General features: G+C 39.7%; 1 protein-coding gene, 2 long non-coding RNA genes and 1 other non-coding gene across 4 annotated transcripts; 2 read left to right on the top strand and 2 right to left on the bottom strand.

Annotated features, from left to right (window-relative positions):
• Positions 1–116: 116 nt before the first annotated feature.
• Positions 117–5,409, bottom strand: TOMM7 (translocase of outer mitochondrial membrane 7). The gene is made up of 3 exons (XM_068209004.1): positions 5,237–5,409; positions 1,539–1,587; positions 117–335 (listed from the first exon to the last, which is right to left on the bottom strand). Exons 1-3 carry the CDS (start codon positions 5,337–5,339, stop codon positions 320–322), a joined length of 168 nt encoding a protein of 55 aa, XP_068065105.1. The 5' UTR covers positions 5,340–5,409; the 3' UTR covers positions 117–319.
• A 2,997-nt stretch (positions 5,410–8,406) lies between these two features.
• Positions 8,407–12,413, top strand: LOC137484851 (uncharacterized). The gene is made up of 3 exons (XR_011005067.1): positions 8,407–9,727; positions 9,819–10,689; positions 12,354–12,413. It is a non-coding gene; the product is annotated as an uncharacterized lncRNA (long non-coding RNA).
• On the top strand, positions 10,942–11,029 carry LOC137465382 (small nucleolar RNA SNORD93). Its single transcript, XR_010994631.1, has one exon. It is a non-coding gene; the product is annotated as a small nucleolar RNA SNORD93 (small nucleolar RNA).
• Positions 12,414–17,608: 5,195 nt separating the features above from the next.
• On the bottom strand, positions 17,609–20,174 carry LOC137484843 (uncharacterized). The gene is made up of 3 exons (XR_011005064.1): positions 19,863–20,174; positions 19,241–19,345; positions 17,609–18,628 (listed from the first exon to the last, which is right to left on the bottom strand). It is a non-coding gene; the product is annotated as an uncharacterized lncRNA (long non-coding RNA).
• Positions 20,175–21,024: the final 850 nt, after the last annotated feature.

The raw sequence follows: 21,024 nt of genomic DNA, 5'->3' as shown, positions 1-21,024 counted from the left end.
TTAAATATCATCATATTTTGGAAAATAACCACAACAAAACAAAACCCCCACCACAGGTTTCTGTAATAAATAAACCACTACATTATATTATGTAAAGACTTAAAAAACAACATGCATCCATTCAAACAGTATTTATTTAATTACACCGTAATGCAAATAAGTTAGGTCCATATAAACTTCATTTTGTTGTATGTACAACCTATGGCATTAGCAAGCTGATTGAGCCAGCTGGTCTAAGTGTCGGCCTCATCCTCTGGAATGTACGTATCTTCTGACACTCTGTCCATCGGCTGCGTCTACAACAGGACCACCACAGCCTTCATCCCCAAAGTAGACTGAAAGGGGAGGGGGGAAGGAAATTAAAGTCAGATTTGCAGCACATACTTGTCTTTAAATCACTATTTGTAAAACACAAGTCTGGAGGAGCAGCCCTAAAAATGTACAGAAATAAACACTAGCCCCCAAAATATTGAAATAATGCCACCTTTAAAGCAAAATTTAAGGCTACAGAGCACCAACATGTTCTCACAAAAATGAGCATCTGTAAGCCTCAGATTAGACAAAACATCTGTTCATGGTATCTACATATATATATTCTGGTACAAAACACATCTTTTACACTGTACAGATGCACACCAAAAAAAAAAGTCTCAAACCACCAGTGAAGCTAAACATAGAAACACTGTCAGCAAGCAAACAACTGCAGCAACTTGGTTGTTAAGAAAACAGTAGATTCCACTGAAATTGTAATATGATCTTACCACTGTTTTTCCCATATTTTCTACTGTTTCTACTGAACCACTGAATCCTAAAAATGGGATTTCTATATACTGTAACTATGTAAATTAAGAAGAGTTAATCAATGACTTTGCAAACAATACAGTCCATCAATTACTTGTTTTAGGAATACCTGGTTCAGCACAGTAATCAAAGGCATTTTTTGAAAAACAGAAGAACCACCCTTTCTCCAAAACTCTAATTAGTTAGACCCCCAAGGAAGCCCTTCAATAACACTTAATTGTCACTAGAACTTAAGCATTACTAATGCCATAACATTGCAGCATAACAAAGAGTCCTACAAGAAAGAGGCAACACAAGCCAAATGCACTTGGCTTCATGACAGTGACTAATACTGAAGGATACAGCCCTTTACTTCATGCACCTTTTATGCAGTGTTATTCCTCATTTGCAAATGCAAGGAGATTGGATTTTGGTTTCCATTTGTGCTAGAAATCTGACAAGTTATTGTTCTCTGCAGAAACTTGCACAAACTAGCTCTACAACAGATTAGAAGGGCAGCTGTCACGCAAAAGACACAGGAAGTTCCATATCTTAAAAACTATGCAGGATTAAGAGAAAGGTCTTCCCAAGAACTAGAACTTTGCTGACTTGTCATTTGAATTTCCAAAGAAACAAGAACCACACAATTAAAAACAAGGGATGGAAGCATCATTCACAACTCCTGCTGGCTGGAGATAACACCCAAACCAGTAACTATTTGCACTGGGTTTGTATGAACATTTGGAACCAATACATACCTCCAGATAGTTGGCTCAGGCATTCCAGGATCTGCACCTCTTTTAAAACCTGAAGTGAAACATACATTACATACGTATATAAAAATAAACAAGTCTGTGCAGATTCCTACATAGTTAAATCTCTATTAAGTTATTCCAGCCCATTAAATAACAATAAAAAAGAAAACTAGCGAACACAGTATTGTGATTCATGAAGCTGTGCACTAACCTGAATAAAAACTGCACATTCTTACAAGGGTTAGAAAGCAAAGAAAATAAATACCAGTGTACACTTTTATTTTTTTAAAAAGTCTTACCTGGCTTAAAATTCAGGGCCAATTAACTGTGTGAGATGAAGGAAGTCATCTATCCCAGAGATCAAGACATACATACTTTTACACACACAAACCCACAGATTTTAAATGTTCAGAAAGCAATCTAGCAGGGCTCTACCAACAAAGACACTTAAAACTGGTGTAAGCACCTTGGGGCCTAACAGGCAATTATCCAGTGACATCTGACACAGAACTTAAAAGCCGTATTTCAGTAACAGTTCACTCAATTTAGCATGACAGATGCTAAATGTTAAATCAATTAAACCTCAAATCTTCTATTCTGATTGGCACTTTTTGGATGAAGTTACATACTACTAAAGCTTGCAAACCAACAAGCTGTTTTCTAATACCCAGGAAAATGAATTTAAAGTTAACTACAAAGAGATCATCCCCAGTCCCCAAGGACTCAAATATACCAATTGATTAAAGTTATATGAATACTAGGGAAGCAACTGAAGGTTTAGTATATGAAGTATCTTTGCTCTCTGGACTGTAAAATAAAAGTCTTGAAACAGAATCATGCAATTCAGGCACTGTTCAACACTACACAGGCTATCCAGAAGTGAATGTTTCATGAGACATATTGTTTCCATCATTTACAGAAAATAAATAATTAATGTCACATTGCCTGAAACACAGGCCACAAAGGTTAATGGAAAAACTTCCATTAACTTCACAGGCACTGGAAAAGCTCTTTGAAGATAACCTTGAATGATTTGAGAAAATTAGACATCCTGACCCAAGTTCTTTGGCTGTCATACTGTCCAGCAACTGAGTTTAAAAATTCATTAATTGCAGCTACACTCTGTGTGTGTGAATGTTTCTGGCTCCTCACCTTACTCCCAGTATTTTTAAATAAGCAAACCAGGTTTAAAAAAACTGCATTGGTCTAATTTACTGACTTAAAACCAGGCAGCCACTTTAAAGAAAGTTGAAAAAAATGTAACAAAACCCCACCAATTACCTATAATTGCACGTTCTCATACTGGGCTCTTCCTACATGCCCTGAGCTAGAAAGCTTTACAGAGAAAGTTACAGACTCAAATTTGCTGACCATTTCCTTCCCTATTTTTATTTCAGCATGTATTCTATACACACAGGGTCACACCTTCCCTCCCAGATTCAAAAGTAATCCCAGTAGAGAAGAGATCCTTTCAATCCTGCAGACTTTGGGTACATGTCACCTCCAAATGTCTATGGCAATCAAGGTGGCATCTGCACTTCCCCCTCCCATCTGCTTATACTTTCATCACTGCAGATAAATTTATAAGAAGGCATTGTAGATGTGGTATAGCACACTTATTTTTCTGGAGATATGAACCTAAACTAGAACAACTTAAATTTCTCACTGCTACATAACAAAAAATATACTAGGCACCTTGGTATTAGTGCAACTGTAAATACAGTACGGTGGCCTTATAAAATTTGAACTAACTTATTTAATGTCACTAATGCAACTAATGTGACACTCTGATGTCACTAAGAAAAAAGAGCATCTTTCCAACATCCACAGGCACTGTTATGGAAATAAAATCTAAACAGAACTTCAACAACAAATTAGGTCACAAAACACTGCTGAAATTCCCACCCAAAACTTACTAATTTAAAATCACTGATAAACTGAAAATGGAAATGCAACTAAAGTTCAGACCCAACAGTGCTAATTAGTTTTTTCCATAGTTTTTGAAGTGACTTCTTTTGCTTGCAGTTGTGGTTAAAGCACTTCCGTAGCAGCTGAAGAGACCAACATTTTCCTGGTTGTTATCTATAAACAAGCAAAGCCCTTCAAACCAGGCACTGCATTTCCTTCAATTAATCAAAACAACCTCTCAGATTTGACTGGAAACACATCAAGCTCCCAGGCATCCTTCATATTCACATTCAGTGCAAAGATGCTTGCCTAGTTTAGGTGCTTTTCCCAAAAGGCCAAACAGTTTGGGCAAAAAGTAAGCCACATGAATTGCAGGGATCAGCCTTCCTGGGCCCCTCTGTTACAAAAGCAGTGAACAAAAGTGTCTGGCCTCTCTTTAACAAGGACGGCTGATGGCATACCTCTCTAACTCAACAGAACTACCATGTGGTAGTGATGCCTGGCCAGCCCGATGACAGGAGCAAGCAAAATATATCCTGGGCACCAGGCACAACAGCAAGGCATCCCCTTAACATTCCACCGCAGCTTGGAAACAGGAGCCACACTATTTTTGGTGGGAGAGAGACTGTAACCTGTATTCCTGTTGCTGGAAATTCAATCTCAGCCAGAGGCTGCTAATGCCCTCAGTGCCATGAAGCAGAGCTCCCAGCGTTCTGCTCACCACAGACTCCCTAGAGCACAAAGCACAGCCTTGGCTACTACAGCAGGCAGTCACTGACACAGGGTTAAACTGCAGCCTCAGCTGCTGTTCGGCTGCTTCAGTGCTCTGCCCACTCCCCAGAGAGGCCCTCACACAGGACTGGCCTCCAGGGAGGAAAAGGGGCAAAAACTTCTTTATTACAGAACCACAGAATTGTTAGGGTTGGAAGGGACCTTTGGAGATCCCCTAGTCCAACCCCTGCTAAGGCAGGGTCACCTAGAGCAGGTGACACAGGAACGTGTCCAGGTGGGTTTTGAATGTCTGCAGAGGGGGAGACTCCACGACCTCTCTGGGCAGCCTGTTCCAGTGCTTTGCCACCCTCAACGGGAAGAATTTCTTCCTCATGTTGAGATGAAACTTCTTGTTTATGAGGTGAAACTACTTCTACAGTTTACGGCCATTGCTACCCATCCTGTAGCTAGGCACCGCTGAAGAGTCTGGCTCCAATCTCTTGGCACTTGCCTTTAAGATATTTGCATGCTTTATTGAGATCCCCTCCCAGTCTCCACTCCCCTGGACTAAACTGGCCCAGTACCCGCAATCTCTTCTCATAAGAGAGATGCTTCAGTCCCTTAATCATCCTCGTGGCCTTTGTGCTGGACCCTCTCCAGCGGCTCATCTTTCCCGTACTGAGGAGCCCAGAACTCGACACAGCACTCCAGATGTGGCCTCGCTAGGGTCGAGTAGAGTGGGCAGATCACATACTTGTTCTTTACAAAGAAAGGGGAAAAAACAAACAAAATCCCTACAAACACACAAACAAAAAACCAAAGGTAACAAAAAGCCTCCCCGTCTCGGGTCTGCCAAGGGCAACCCCGCCCTCGCCTCCGCACATGCGCGGCGATGGCCGCGGGCAGTGGGGGCAGCGCGGCGGGGCGGCCCGAGGCTCCCGGGCCCTTCCCTCGGCCCCTCGCTCCCCAGCAGCGTCCGGACGGGCCGGGGGACGGAGAGCGGCCATCGGAGCCGGCCGCCCCAGACCCGGCCTCGGGAATGGCCGCCGAGGGCCCCCGCGCGTCCCCCGCCCGGCACTGACCGAGATAGAGCACTACGGGGATGAAGCCCCAGCGGATGGCGAACTGGCCGCCCTTGAAGAGCTGCTGTAGCCGCTGCTTGGCCTCCTTGCTAAGCTTCGGCATCCCGGCGGCGGGGCAGAGAGGAAGAGGAGGAGAAGGAGGAGGAGCGCAGCCGCTCTCGTAACAGTGCCGTGCGCTGGGCGGGGCCCATCTCTCGGCTGCGGGGCGGGGACCGGGGCTGGCCGTGCCCTCGGGCGGGCGAGGAAATGGCGGCTGCGGGGTTCGCTACGTGCGCCCGGTGGCCTCTGCCCGCTGCGACCCCGGTGGCCTCTGCCCGCTGCGACCCCGGCGGGCTCGTCCCGCCCGCTGCGACCCCGGCGGGCTCGTCCCGCCCGCCTTCCAGTGCCGCAGGCTGAGGGATCGCCGTCGGCAGGGGCCCAGCGGGGCTGCCGGCTGTGAGGGGGCGCGGGGGTCATAAGCGCTGTGGGTCTTCCTGCCCGCCTTGGCTCCTGCCGCACTCTTGTGCACGTTCTTCCCGGAGCTCTGCAGGGTAGGAAGTGCCTTCGGTAAGTGAAGGGTAGACATGGAGTGATAAGAAAAAGTGCTCCTGGAGGAAACTGGAAATGCGTCTCCATGACGCTCTCCATGATGCTGTGTCAAGGAAGGTTTAGGCTTGATATTAATAGGAAAATAAGAGGAAAAAGATTCTTCACCCAGGGGGTGTTGGGCACCGGAACAGGTTCCCCAGGGAGGTGGTCACAGCACCAACCTGACAGAGCTCAAGAAGTGTTTGGACACATGGTGTGTCTCTTGGCACGTCCTGTGCAGGGCCAGGAGTTGGACTTCGATGATCCTTGTGGATTCCTTCCAGCTCAGAATATTCCGTGATCTTTGGTACCAGGCTGTGTGATGTATCCAGTCAATGGAAAAAGGAGTGAAAACTTGACTAGAAATATGAGGAGAGACATGATACCTAAAAACTGCCACTACAGCGCTTGGAGCTTGTCCTTAAAAATCTGAGAGCCCAGATAAGCACTGAGGCATTTTGTTTTTTAACTAATAAGTGAGTGGCCTCTGTCCTTGCAGTGCCCTAACCACCAAGCTACGGTTTGCTTGACACAACTTACATGACATCTTGCTGTGTAGTGTCTATGCCTTTGACTCAATCATTTATATCATGTTTTTACCATGTTTTCATTCTTTCTCAGGTAGCCTCCTGCCTTTTGGTGTAATGCCAGATCCAAGCCAGATGAAGGTCTTCAGGTTCTGCTATTACTAATGCAGCTGCAGAAGTTAACCCCATCAGGCTGTATCATGTCTGCTACCTATAGCAAAGTTCTCCATGTTACGTATTGGTTTGCCTAGAGCAGATACATGAACTTCTGTAGCCATTTTGTCACATTAAGAATAACAACAAGTCAGTACTTTTTAGAGACAAGAAAAAATCCAGGGATATAATAAATCTTACTTATTCAGATATACCATTTACTCTTCCAGTGTATGGGTGCCTGTTCTGCCATTTCAAGATGATAAAAATAGGAGCTTTTAGCTCCCTACTTGCTCTTCAGGTGCAGGCAGGTAGCAAACTGCAGGCAACATGAGGGGTTCTGGCAGCCCATGGCTTGCTTTTGCCATGGTCTGTGAATTATGAAAGTGTGGGGGGATGAAAGCATATTTTGGTGAGATCAGAGCACAAACGTGCAGTCATGTTGCAGAATGCACAGTCTTTCCTGCTCTACACCAGTCCCAGTGCCCTGTGCTTCCATACACATTAAATGTGGGATACACCACTATTTCTAGTCATAGGACTGACACACATTTAATGATATCTGACAAGTAAAGTAGAGGCTTAGATTTTGTGAGTGTCTCTTTTATAAACTGAATAGCTTATTCCTATGGAAAAGTTAGGGATAGGAAAATACAGTGCTGTCTGTATTCATCATGAACATCAATATGAAGTTCATAGGACTATATGCCTACACCTTTCCCAAAAGAATATGCCTTTTGTGGGGAAATCCCAGGAATTCTAACTGAAAATTTAGAGAACAAGTCTTTCTATCCATAGGTTTGTGCTGGATTTCTTTTTTTTTTTGGTATATCACTGTTGTCAAACTTTTCAAATTAGTACACATAAGTAGAATTGTACAAACCTTCAAAATTACAAATTTACTCTTCTTCTGAACCAGTGTAGTGCAAGAGGCACATTCATTAATCAGCAATGGCTTATCATACTCAAAAGAGAACTCAAACCATTGAACCTGTTTTTTTGACTTGCAGGAACCTATTTTTCAGCAGTTTGTACTAAATTGGTTTTCCTTTGTAGATGAGGCCAAGAGCTGTTTTCACACTGTGGTTACTGTTACAGCTCGTTCTTTCTAAACATACAAAACCAACTGTTCATTACAGCGCACAGCTTGTTAATAATCTCTTCCAAAATATTGCTATAAAATATGACCCACTGTGGTGGAATGAAATTCAAAAGGTATTTTTCCTTCCTGTAAATTTACTGCAAGTAGGATTGAGAAGGTCCAATGTACAGATCACCTGATATGAAGGGTTGAACAGTTGCTCTGTATCCTTGGAGACTTGGTTTAACAGTGTCACATGTGACACAGTGCATATTATGTTATTGTGGGTGTTCTTGAGAAAGGAATAGTCACCAAAGTGTGCAACATGTACCAAATCTTCTCTTCTTCCCTTCACACATTGAGTCAAGGAGTAATTTTCAGAGCACAGAAACATGTTAGCCTTCGTTTCTCATGTCTGCCAATTTGAATGTTTGACTAAAAGCTTGTAGATTATTTCATTAATTTAACTACAGAAGATGGAAAATTAATAGCAAGAAAGTTAGTATTACTTTGCCAGTTTTCTCACAAACAAAATCAGTGCTAGAAGAGCACAAGGGTGTTTGTTTGGTATGCAGATAAACCAGTGTTGATTCTGTATAGTTACTGGTCTAGGTCTACATGTTCTTACATACTGAAGCTGTGAAAGGATGTCTGTAAACTAAGAATTTTGACTGGAGAAAAGCACTTATTTCATCATAACATACATCCATGATCTCAAACTGTCCAACATAGCATGTTTGCGTTAAAAGATCTCAACTAGCCAACAAACCTACAAAACCTCTACAAAAAAATAAAAAACAAAAAACAAACCACAAAAAACCAGTAGATGGTTGTGCTGACTGCAGAAGTTTTCCATGCCTTTTTTTGGCTCCTGTGTCACGTAGGATGTTAGAGGGTTAAAAGCTCAGCAGTCCCTTGGTGATCTACTGACTCAGACAAAGGGGGAGGAAGAGCAGCAGTCATTCTCCCTGCAAGTTCATGGGACAGCACTAGTCACATAAATATTGGCAATTAGCCTCTAAAAGCAAATGTGCCTGTGATGGGGCATGAAACAATGAGCTGTTTTGAAGGGAGAAAACCTAATACCCAAAGAAATGGGTAGTGTAAGATGTAGCTGATTCTGCCTGAGAAGACAGAAGTAGGATTTTATGAGTGTGCTGTGAGTATTCATGTTTGTAAGTTATTGTGGTAACACTCCTATGAAGGATTTTGATTTTATTTGATTTTTTTTTCTAGTGGCTGATAATGAAGACAAAACTGCTTGGAATGGTGTATCCATTAACTAAGGAGAACAAGAGCCTCAATTGCTGGAGTGACAAAAGAAAATTAGTGATACCATCGATGTTCAAAGTCTTTTGTTGCAAAAAAAAAAATAAATCTCTTTGAATTTCTTTTGCCTTCTAGCTTCATGGGATCCACAATAACAATAAAATCAGAAACAAAATTGCTGAGGTTTCAACTGGGACAACAAGAACATGAATCCCTACTGTTTTATTAACTTGATTAGCAGTAATTCCACAAGTGTTTTCACAGCAAATAAATATCACTAAGTATTCCTGGTAAAATGGCCAAATATTTCCATTTTTATTGATCATTGAGGGCATTGAGATTCTTATAGACATGACTGAATCGCTGAAGTGTCAGATTCAGGAAATAATGTCACTTGGTCAGATGGCTTTAACTTGTCTTTTTGAGTGCAAAGGGTACCTGTCAGGTTAAAGAATTCCAGACTTCTAAAGCTTTATCTAAGCAAACCATAAAGTAAAGCCATGCAACAGTACATGCAACTCAGAGGCTGATGAAGGAGACAAAGTGCAGTGACACATTGAAGTCTGTGAAAAAACACTGTGAACTTTGTAGACATTCTATTTCACTTCATTGTTACAACTAAACTTCCTATTTTAATTGTGTCCTAATAACGATGTTCCTTCTATTCCATTTTAGTATTCATTTTGTCTAATAAATCTCTGCTTCTCTGCAGTACCACTGATCTGGGAAATGTTCCTTTTCATTTCACAAAGACAAGAAAGGACAGAGACAAAGAGAAATGGAAAGTACTACGGTCAAAAGAGCAAAGACTAGGCTGTGCAATTAGGTCATATGCAAAACAACCAGAATTCTAAATTGTCTCCTGAATGTTATTGAGACCTAGATTAGTTTGGGGTGAGTATGCTTGAGTTCTTACATTTGGCAGTTTCCATTCATGCTTGGAATGTAGAGCTGCAATGCATATTAAAAATTCTGTCCAAATTAGAATCTTCCTATGACTTTCTGTATGATACTTGTTGAATATTCTCTGGTCACTCTCTGATATGGGATATTTCCAAGAAAAGTGATATTGCCAGTTGCTGTGTGGGTTTCAGCTGGGGCAGAGTTAATTTTCTTCATGGTGGCTGGTATGGAGCTGTATTTTATACTTGTGCTAAACACAGGGTTGATAATATAGAGATGTTTTTGTTATTCTGAGCAGAGCTTACACAGAGCCAAGGCCTTTTCTGCTTTTTATACTGTAATGCTGGTGAGGCTGGGAGTGCATGAGAGGCTGGGAGGAGACACAGCCAGGACAGGTGACCCCAGCTGACCAAAGGGATATTCCAGACCATGGGACATCATGCTCTGTATATAAAGTGGAGAAGAAGGAGGAAGGGGAGACATTTGGGGTGGTGGTGTTTGTCTTCCCAAGTAACTGTTAGATGTGATGGGTCCCTGCTGTCCCGGCTATGGCCAAACACCTGTCTGCCCATGGGCAGCAATGAATTAATTCCTTGTTTTGCTTTGCTTGTGTGCACAGCTTTTGTTTTCCCTGTTAAACTGTCTTTATCTTAACCCCTGAGTTTTCTGGCTTTCACCTTTCTGATTTTCTCCCTGATCCCGGTGTTTGTGAGGCATAGTGAGCAGGTGGCTGTGTGGGGCTTGGCTGCTGCCTGAAAGTTTTTGAAAATTAGTAGAATGATCAGAGTGGCAGAAACAAACAGCAAAGTGTACTAATTTTGTATATTTAGTACAGTAACTATACAATTTATTTACTTAAAAATAAACCAAAACTGAGTGGTGACATAGAATTATAATCTCATTATTTTTCATTACAGCTTCTGAGGCCAGGGAAAGAAAAACAGCAGTCTGAGGTAAGGCAGCATTGAAAGAACCTCATCAAATGCTTTTAGAGACCTCTGAGAAGAACTGTTGATGTGCTTAAAAATTGAATATTACCTGCTTCACAACTGTAATGGTCTTTGAAGCGTGACTTTCCCATTCTGCCCATCTTTGCTGAATAATGAAAATTAAATGTTACACTTAGAGATTATACCTTTTACCATAGATAGTTTTCCTAAAAATGCAACAGTTCTTCAGTGCATTTTTTTTATGATTGCAGTACTTGGCCAAGGATGAAAACAATAATCTGATTCCTTACATACTTTCAGTGATACGCAAAAATCTGATGGATAAAAGGATTTTCTGAGGCCAAAACTAATACCCATATTTACTCATTCATTGTTTTTATATTAAGCTCTTTTTTAGCAGCTGAGCAGCAAAGATTTTGGTAACTCATGGAAGATTTTCCTCTAAAGGTATTTTATTAATGTAAACATTTTTTTTTGTCAACAGATCTCAAACAGATTTTTGATGCTGAAGAATATGTTGTTTTAGCAGCACATATATATAAAGATTTTAAAGGACTTTAAAGATGCTTATTTTAGGTAAATTTTTACTATTATTTAAACAAGGTGAGGAAAACGAATAATGTATTCTGATTTTCCAAAGTGATTTCTTGTATTCTTGCCTTTTCTTTTATACTTACCAATTCCAACCTTAGTAAATTGTATTGTGGTGAAACAACCATGAAACTGATAACATTAGTCTTTGCAAAGAAAAATGATACAGGACATAGAATTGCAGCAGAATTAAATTCAAAAGGTATTTTTGATACAGGATCTCTGATACAGGACATAGAATTGCAGCATTTGAAAAATAATAATTCTAACTATAAGTCATATTCTGCTTTCTCTCTTCAATGCATGTTGTAATAGTCTTTCTTAGCATCCTACTACAAAAAAATGCTGCTGAAACAGCTTTTTCTGACAGTGAAATATTTGAAAATGTAACTGATTGATGCACAGCACTCGCTTCACTGATTTACAATAGAGCTTCCATATGCACTCAAAGATTTTGCAAGATAAAGGTATACAACAAGCTACTAATTAACTCTGGTTATAAACTAAGAGAAAACATGTAGTAAAGCAAAAAGAACTCTGAGTTGAAATATGCCAGGTAGATCTGAAACAGGTCAGTTTGGGTTTGTTCTGGGTTTTTTCTTAAGTCCCAGTAAAACAAATGATATGTAATTTCAGTTATTGTATATAGCCTTAAGTATCATTTTTGGTGTAACTTCCCAAACAAGAAAGGTGTTTGTTGAAACTAAGATTTTTTTTTTTGAAGTGTAAATTAAAATTTAATTCAGTATAGCCTTAATTTCAATGAAATTAAAAGCATAGCACAATCTAGGTTTCAGTGTTGTCATTATAATAGTTTTTAACAACGTGTAATGCAAATTACAGGGTCCAGATCATAAAAGGAAAGGTAAAAATATGTGTATTTTCATATCTTGAATAAGACTGCCCAGTCAACAAAGGAAATGTGTACATGTACAAACTGAATAATTTGTAGTAAATCTAAATGTTGAACTAATTATTTAAACTGAACATAGGTATTCATGTATGTTCATTGTTCACTTTGAGTAAAATTACCTCAGAAACTTAAGGACAAACCTATTGTCATATTCTTAATTCAGCAGGGCCTAACCATGACCAGCAAGGTGAGGAGCAGTTCACACATGCCCTGGCAGAGTCCCATCAGAATGTGCTGTCCGAGCTTCCTGCTGAAGGTGGCACTCCAGCAAGAGCTGCCTTTCAGAATTTTGGAAATTTAACCAGTATGGATGGAAGTATCAGTGTTTTGTCTGTCTTTAGTTTTTGTATTTCAGTGGTTCAGATTTCACTGCAAATTCTTTGAGATCTTCAGCACGTGGAAGATTAGAATCAGTAATTTAGTATCATAATGAAGAGTGAGTAAGGCCTTTCCTAGATACCAGAAGGCGATCAAGGAAAGCTCGCTTCTTTCTTTCCAAGTCTCATCTGGTGCTATTAAGAGTAAATGAAGCACAATTCATGGTTAATGAAGTTTTTACTATTCTACTAAAATAAAACTTAGTCTCTTAAAATGCTTCCCTTTTACCTTTCATACATAATTTCTGTCCATACTTTGTCTATTTTAGTGGAGTCATAAGCCATATTTAGCCCAGACAAACATTTTTAGATTTTACTAATTTCAAAACATTGTCAAGTAGACACACTAGTGTGTCTTCTCTATATATTGTCAGCCTGATTCATGTGCCTATAAGTTCGTCTAAGACTCTTTTCACTGTTGCACAGAAAAGAAATGACCTATCAGTGTTTCAATTACCGCTGCTGCTTTTTAGTTAGGATTATTAAAAATCTCAAACTTTATTCTCCTAGAAGTGCAGAACAACTGCATTTTAATAATTTTAGATGTTGGAGTCCAGTTTAAGAGGGTGATTTGTAGCAGTAGGCACTACAGTGATTAATGAGTTTTCAGTAGCTTTTCCATATCTTCCAGCCTAGAGAAAAAAAAAAATCAACAAACAAACAAAAAAACCCCACCCCAAACCCATAAGGCAGATTAGCCATATGCCTTTTGCTGCTTCTTGTAAAATGTTAATGGACCCCTGAAGGTTTCATTTTTGAATGAGAACCATTTCAGCAAGAATTTTAGCAGATGCAGAGGACATTCAAGGAACTTGTGAAAATTCCTTGTGTTCTGCTTTATAAAGTCTGTTAGGCACATTTGGCACAAGTTGTGAATCTGACCCTGATTTCCAAGCATTTAAATGGTCGAAATAAAATGCCATTTCTGTAATACTTTCATATTTTCTCTTTTTTCCAAGTGTATATTAAGTACACAGCTGAAGAAACAATATTGTACTCCTTTATTTTAGATGTAGGTAGCAGTCACGAGATTAAATTCTGTTATGTGTAACAAAGCATGAAGATGACAAGATATATGAACCAGAGGCTTTTCAGCTCGATCACATCATCCAGTACATAGTTATACAGATTTTGTATTTCAGACACCAATGTCACCTTGGGCTTGAAATCATTCTAGATGAATCTGTGTGAATAAGTATAAATAAGATAGTTCCCCACACCCCAGTTATCTTCCGACTTTAAAAATAGAAAGGAAAATGAGTCGTCCTGAATTTAGAGATGAGTTATTTGTGTGTGGTATTTGTGATGGAAAATTCTTTCTAAAATAAACACAGTAATAAATTGTCTTCTTTTTTCCTCTCATATTTTAAGGGGATAGCCTGCTTCTAGTGACAGAGTACTAGACTAGACTGATCCTGGTCTCTTTCAGTATTTGACTAATACATACAGCACTATCTATTAAAGTCATTAATTGTATCAAGCAAAATATTTTTCTGTAGTTTTTCTATTAAATTTCTTTAAAGCCACATGCAGAATGTTACTTCTCATGTTGTATTTTAGTTCCACTGACTCTAATATGGATGATATGCTGATGGGCTTTTGAAATCCTGAAAAACATGAATGTGACAGGGAGCTTGGATGGGACTTCAACAAATAATACAAATCATTTAACTACTCTTACAAAATTTTTATAAATGCTGAATAAAGGTGTCAATTAATAAATGTATCAGCCTCTGTTAATTTAGTTCCTTCACTTCATTACAGAAACACAGTATTGATCCAAAATTTATTAGCAGTGTTCTGCTAAAGCCAGCAGAGGGCAGACTTGAATTGGAAACTCTTTTTGCTACTGTAGTTACTTGAAGTTAAAATACCAGATATGTCGTGTCTTGAGCTCAAAATCTCATCACTTCTCCACTATTCTAATTATACTTGTGCTGAATAAAAGCCTCTTTGCAGTTGCTGATTGACAAAATGAGTGTTTTGCAAATGTTTAAATGAAGATGCTAATATGAAAGTGAATAAGTCAGTGTATTAGCAGCTGTGTGTTACTCATCAGGGATAATCCACACTGCTTAATGCTTAACCGTGTATATCTTGAAATGTCTGTTAAAAGCTAGAGAATATAACTATCCCCATTTTACAAATGAAGAAACTGAGGAATAGAGTGGTAACCTTGCAGATTACCCATCTGGGTGACCTACAGAAACAAGAACAAAATCCAGATTTTTGAGATCTAATCCAGAGTTCTGCAACATAAACTATTTTAACTCTTGCAAACATTATGGAAGTGATTACTAGCAGCCTAAATTGTGGAGACTGAGGAGCTTACACTGATGAAATAGCAGGCAACCTGACAGTCAGGTTGTAGATCTTAAGAATATTCTTCTCAAGAAGATGGGTGGCAGTCAGATCAAATGCCTAAAGATCTGCTTTAAAGTAGTATTTTGTTATTAAAACAAGTACTTCACATTTTTAGGCACATTTTTTATTCATTAAGTTAGGCTGTAGTCTACTCAAAAACCTTTGTGATATCCTGTGTCTGACTCTTGTTATGTGTAATGTGTCATAGCTTCCCTAATTTTTAAGTTCTGTGTGAAGGTTTGTAAGAATATATTATAAAAGAGGCCACTTTAAGCTTCTTGGTCATTTCTCCTTGTACCTCATGTAATTCTACACCTCACAAAGAGCTGTCACCTCCAAATTGTCATCACTTTCCATAATTCACAGAGGCCTGAATATGCAATTATCTCAAAACGGAAGAGATTCATTTATTCTTCTGCAGAACATAAAATCTCCTTGAAATAACCACTAATTGAAGGCATTTGTATACAGGCTCATTTTATAGTAAACCACTGGATGCCTGAGCTCAAGAAGCAGCAACAAAGATAATGATTCAATTAATGAAAACTGCTGCTTTGAGAAATGTGATTTCCAGTGTCAAAGTTATTTTATTCATCCCCAGTTATACATTGCTGAAAACTATTAACCATTATTAGGGGCAGATAAGTCTGAGGTTTGGGGCTATGGCTGGTTTTGCCTGCTGTAAGCTTCACAGGTTTACACCTCTACCTCCATAATTATCTTTTTTTTTTTTTTCACTAATCCTAGTTGGTGTATATTTTGTTGTACCAAACTTTCCCTTTTATTTGTAAAATATGTGTGAAATATTCAAAACATTAGTGATTTAAGAGCAGTTAAGAGATTACTTCCTCAGAAACACATCATTGTTACGTACAGTTGTGTTTGTTGTGCTGAGGAGGCCCAGCTGAGTTACAGAGGGAGTTACAGATAAGGCAAAATAACTGTATTAGAGCAGGTTGGCCAAAAGCTTGTCCCTGTAATTCTTCACATGGAAAATAAAGGATAGATGTATGTACTGTCTGAATAAAGAACATGATGATATTGTGTGCCTGTGCCAAAATAAATCCAATAGTATTTTACTGGAAAAGTAAACTCAGTTTTGGATTTAAAAAATTTTGAATATGCATGTATAAAATACATATTTGATCAAAATCAGTTCCTCTGGTAATGTTCCTTCAGAGGGGAGGGTTTTAATTACAGGGGAAAGATACTTCTACATCTATGGAATTTAAAGCCTGCTGCTGTCAAGTGGCCAGGACCCTTAAATGTGTGTTGAAGTATCCTACACTTAGTAAATCAAAAATGTTTATACTGGCTGTCCCAAGTAGTAGAAAGAACATCAGCAAGTGCTTCCATGTTTAGAATTCTGTGGAGTCTGCTACCTGTGAGCAGACTGCACTTAAATAAAGTCTCTGGAATTACTGATTGCTAACCTCATTCTTGACATACTTCAGCCTCCAACAGCCTAGCCTGCTGCAACTTCTGTTACACCTTCTGGGATTCTATCTATAGCAATTGCTTTCTCTCCCCAGTTGGCTCCAAGCCAGAAATATATCCATTTGCACAAATGCTTCTTAACCCTGTTCACACTGGAATGGGGGGGGGGGGGGGGGGGGGGAAGGGGGAGAGTCATATGCTTTTATTTCTGCTTGTCTGGTTGGTGGATACTTTTATAGGAAATTCAGTACTTGCCATGTTCACTGTGTAATGGACAAGTGGTTACAATGCCTTTTCTAAACGACAGTTTGTTTCACTTTAAGTGCACTGAATAAAGCTATTTCTCCATGGTCATTTCATACCCATCTTACTGTAACATGGGAGTCCTAAGCAAACACATTTAATCAATTTTCTGATAAGGTTGTATTCTTCCTTCTCAGTAGGGCATTCTCAGTTAACAGAGAAAGCATTCAAGACTTGCAGAGTAACCAGCACTTCTGAAGGCTGAAGAAAACACTAAGGCACAAACATTTCTCATCAGCTACCTGGCAAGTTCCAGTCATGAAGAAGTCCCTGTCATGAAGAAACTGGTTTATAACTGACAGGGAAGACTGTGCTTATCACAGGAATGCTACTGGTACCCAAGCTAGCTTGTCTTCATTCTGAAAAACCTGCTGCTCACACACACACATGTACAGCATCCAGCTCTGGGGTCCTCAGTGCAGGAAGGACATGAATCTGTTAGAGCGAGTACAGAGGAGGCCACCAAGATAATTAGAGGGATAGAACATATCTCCTACAAGGAAAGATTGAGAGAATTGGCATTGTTCAACAAATAGAAGAGAAAAAGGAAGAGAAAGAAGAGAAAGAAGAGAAGAGAAGAGAAGAGAAGAGAAGAGAAGAGAAGAGAAGAGAAGAGAAGAGAAGAGAAGAGAAGAGAAGAGGAAGAGAAGAGGAAGAGAAGAGGAAGAGAAGAGGAAGAGAAGAGGAAGAGAAGAGGAAGAGAAGAGGAAGAGAAGAGGAAGAGAAGAGGAAGAGAAGAGGAAGAGAAGAGGAAGAGAAGAGGAAGAGAAGAGGAAGAGAAGAGGAAGAGAAGAGGAAGAGAAGAGGAAGAGAAGAGAAGAGAAGAGAAGAGAAGAGAAGAGAAGAGAAGAGAAGAGAAGAGAAGAGAAGAGAAGAGAAGAGAAGAGAAGAGAAGAGAAGAGAAGAGAAGAGAAGAGAAGAGAAGGCTTCAGGGTGACCTAATTGTGCCCTTTCAGCACCTGAAGGGAGCCTACAGGACAGATGGAGAGGGACTTATTACAAGAGCATGTATTGACAAGACAAGGGGTAATGGATTCAAACTGACAGAGTAGGCTTACATTAGACATTAGGAAAAAATTCTTTGCTGTGAGGGTGGTGAGGCACTGGAACAGCTTGCCCAGATAAGTTGTGGATGCCCCATCCCTAGAAGTGTTTAAGACCAGGTTGGGGTTCTGAGTAACCTGGTCTAGTGAAAGGTGTCTCTGCCCATGGCAGGGGCGTTGGAATAAGATGGTCTTTAAGGTCCCTTCCTACCCAGGCAATTCTATGATTCTATGTACATGTGTATAGACACTTCTGCATTATATGTATATAAATGTACACAGAACTGCAGGTTTATTAGAATTAAATGAAAATGAGCCAGTTTGGATATCAATACCAGCACCACTTCTGAGGATATATGTATAGACACATATAGCAAACTTCAGCTGCAACTTTGAAGTCCTCAATGTTCTTGCTACCTAGAGCTACCTATGCAAATATTTGATATTAGAAAATTAGGAGCACTTTGATTGGAGTAATTAGGTTGATACAGAGGAGTTCTATGGTAGAGGCAGGAACAGATAATCCTGATTTTTCTGACTCAAATTTCTGCAACAATTTTTTTAAAATGTTTTCATGCATTTCTGTACAGTTGTGGTGAATGCTGTACCAGAGTCCAATCCAAGCTCTGAAAAAGACAAAAAGGATGTGGTCACAAACATGGTCACAGACCATGGCTCTATGTTTGCATGCTAGATCATGAACAAGGATTCTGCATTAAGATTGTACATAGGACAGTGTGTGGCATCTCTCACTGCATTCTTCTGTGGCATCTTAACCACATTTAACTTCCATTTTTATTAGATCTCAACCTTAGAAAAAAAAATGCAAGTTCTAGCTTGTGCAAAATTTTATTTATTTCCAGCTCTAATAAATCCAGCCTTGCCACTTCCAGTCCTCTCAGATGTCCAAATACCTGGCCCTAGAAAACATTCCTTTGCATTAGAACTCATAGGGTAAACTGCTGGATCAGTAAAGTTCTGTTCTCTCTAAGGTACTGCATCATGCATTTGCAATTTTGTTCTCCCCTTAAATGCAGCTGGAGTTTCAGGCTATCCCATTTAACTGCATCTGTGTCACAAGTCACTGACATCAGAAACACATTTTAGCCTTATTCTCACAAATTAATTGAGTTACAGAAAGAAGAATAAGGTTACTAAAAGAAGGGGGTTTAAGATTTTTCTTTCAGATAATAGTGAGTAGCTAAAAAACTCTAAAAGCCGGGAGCATGCAAGCTCCTACTGGTCAGTTTTCAGTTGAGCAGCTTTTAATAACTACCTGCAAAAGACTAATTAGTGACTTCAGTATGCTATCCTACATTTCAAAGTGTCTAATTGCTGTCATGTAGCTGCACACCTAACACTGACTGCTAACTCCACTTCATACCCAGCACTGGTCAGCACTAGCAAACCTCAGCTTCAAGGTTTAAGGTAGAGTCAGCATTTTGCCTCCTGTCAGCAATAATCTATAACTTCCATTGCTGGGAAGAAGTGAAAATATATTAAACCAGGAATGGTTTGGTTTTCACCTACTAACAGTAAATTTAGAGCAGGAACTTCATGACATCAGTGGGAGCAGTTTGTTCAAATCTTCCAGCACATCATGGGAAATACAGACTATCAATTTTCCATTCCTATTTTGGCAGGCAAACTTTTGTTATTTTTAAAGCTGTTGATATTGGCCACCTCAGTGTTTTCATTATTTCACATATATTTCGGCATTTCAAGTCTGTGCTTCAGCAGATATAGGGGATATAGTGTGTGTGTCCCCAAATTTAAAGTTTCTATCACCAAGTATGATATATTACATTTAGAAGCTTCATTTACACTTTAACAGAATATTCATCTGCGTGCTGTCAAAGACTGGTAGTGGGGGCATTAAATTAGATATTTTAGAGAGATTATGCATTCTAATAAAAGGGCATCAGGACTGTCTACAGCAGTTGTAGTGATCTGCAACAGCAAAGCAAAGGATGATGTGAGTTAAGAATGAATGAAAATGTGTGAAAGCAGCAGCAGGCGCAGTAGAACACAGGGTTAAAAGGACAGACACTTGTTATCACAGAAAACCATTCCCAGCAGAAAAGGAATTTCTCTGTTTATGTCAAGGCCAAAGATCTGCACTTTGAAAACAGCCACAACAGAAATGACCTCTCCGCAAAAGACCCAGGCTCCTGATCCCAGGAGGATGGTACCAAGGGTGCAGCGCCAGATATGCTTTGCCTTTCCTGTTGTCCTGTCTGGAAAACACACGTGTTGAAAACGGGAAAAACAGGCAGTGGGCAGCATCCTGGCCTATCATTTGTAGAGAACAAAGTAAGCAGGATTCTGAGGTAAAAACTACCAGCTGATGCCTCCTAAGGTAAATGACAGATCTGTCCAGAAACCACTTTGTTGTCCCTAGTCAAGGGCTTGTAGTGAGGGCGTGGCAGCAGCATCCCCGTTCCTTTGTGTCAAGCTCAAGGGATCCTGGCCAGGCCACTGGGACTCTATGAGTTGGTGATCAAGAATATAGAAGTGTCAGAGTGTCAGAGAATTAACTCTACAGCAGAATGACTGTGAGTGCATAAAATCAACTTGCTTAAAGATTTTGTAAATAAATATGTCGCCCTGATTTTTTAAGATTTTCTAAAGCCTTCTGATTTTACATTCTTGTAGCAAACTTTCTCACATACTTTCTGTAAATAACTTATCGTTTTACATTCCTTCACAGAGGCCGAGAAATTTGACAGACTAGTAGTTTGTCCAGTGTGGTTGGAAAAGGTGGCACTTTCACCCTCCAATCCACTGTCACCTTTAGAAAACTATAAATACTAAAATCAGAAAACAAACTTACCTTTTTTTATCTTTACAATAACAGCAACACGCATCATGATTTCTCATGTCCTATAGTAATATAAATACCTTTCATAAGACCTCACACTGAACTTTCTCACACTGATTCCTGTGCTACAGCAATTTCCCACTCTTACACAAATGAACTGTCATGCTTGCTGAGGACCATATCATAATTCCCCAACAGACAGAGGAACAGAGGTGCTCATGACTTGCTCTAATTCTTGCATTCCTTTCTAGACGTGGCATAGTAACAAACTCTGCGGCAATCTATCTACAAGTACATAGATTATAATTTTAATTTCCTCCTAGAGCTTTTCCAGAAGGTTGGTTTGCCTGACACAGATGGATTTTGTACAGCATTTCATGACATGGAATTTAGGCTTCTTTGAGAAAACCCATGCACTACTGGAGTAAAATAATCATCAAATCATAGTTGAGTAGTTATTGATAAGAAACAAACAACTCCATGGAAAGC

The sequence above is a fragment of the Anomalospiza imberbis genome, chromosome 1, assembly GCF_031753505.1.
Source record: "Anomalospiza imberbis isolate Cuckoo-Finch-1a 21T00152 chromosome 1, ASM3175350v1, whole genome shotgun sequence".
Lineage (NCBI taxonomy): Eukaryota > Metazoa > Chordata > Aves > Passeriformes > Viduidae > Anomalospiza > Anomalospiza imberbis.
This window is presented reverse-complemented; position numbering and strand designations above follow the sequence as displayed.

Coding starts and splice junctions, on each gene's coding strand:
- TOMM7 (XM_068209004.1), bottom strand. CDS start 5,339: ATGCCGAAGCTTAGCAAGGAGGCCAAGCAGCGGCTACAGCAGCTCTTC. Junction 1,588..5,236: donor CCCCGTAGTGCTCTATCTCG/GTCAGTGCCGGG, acceptor GTTTCACTTCAG/GTTTTAAAAGAGGTGCAGAT.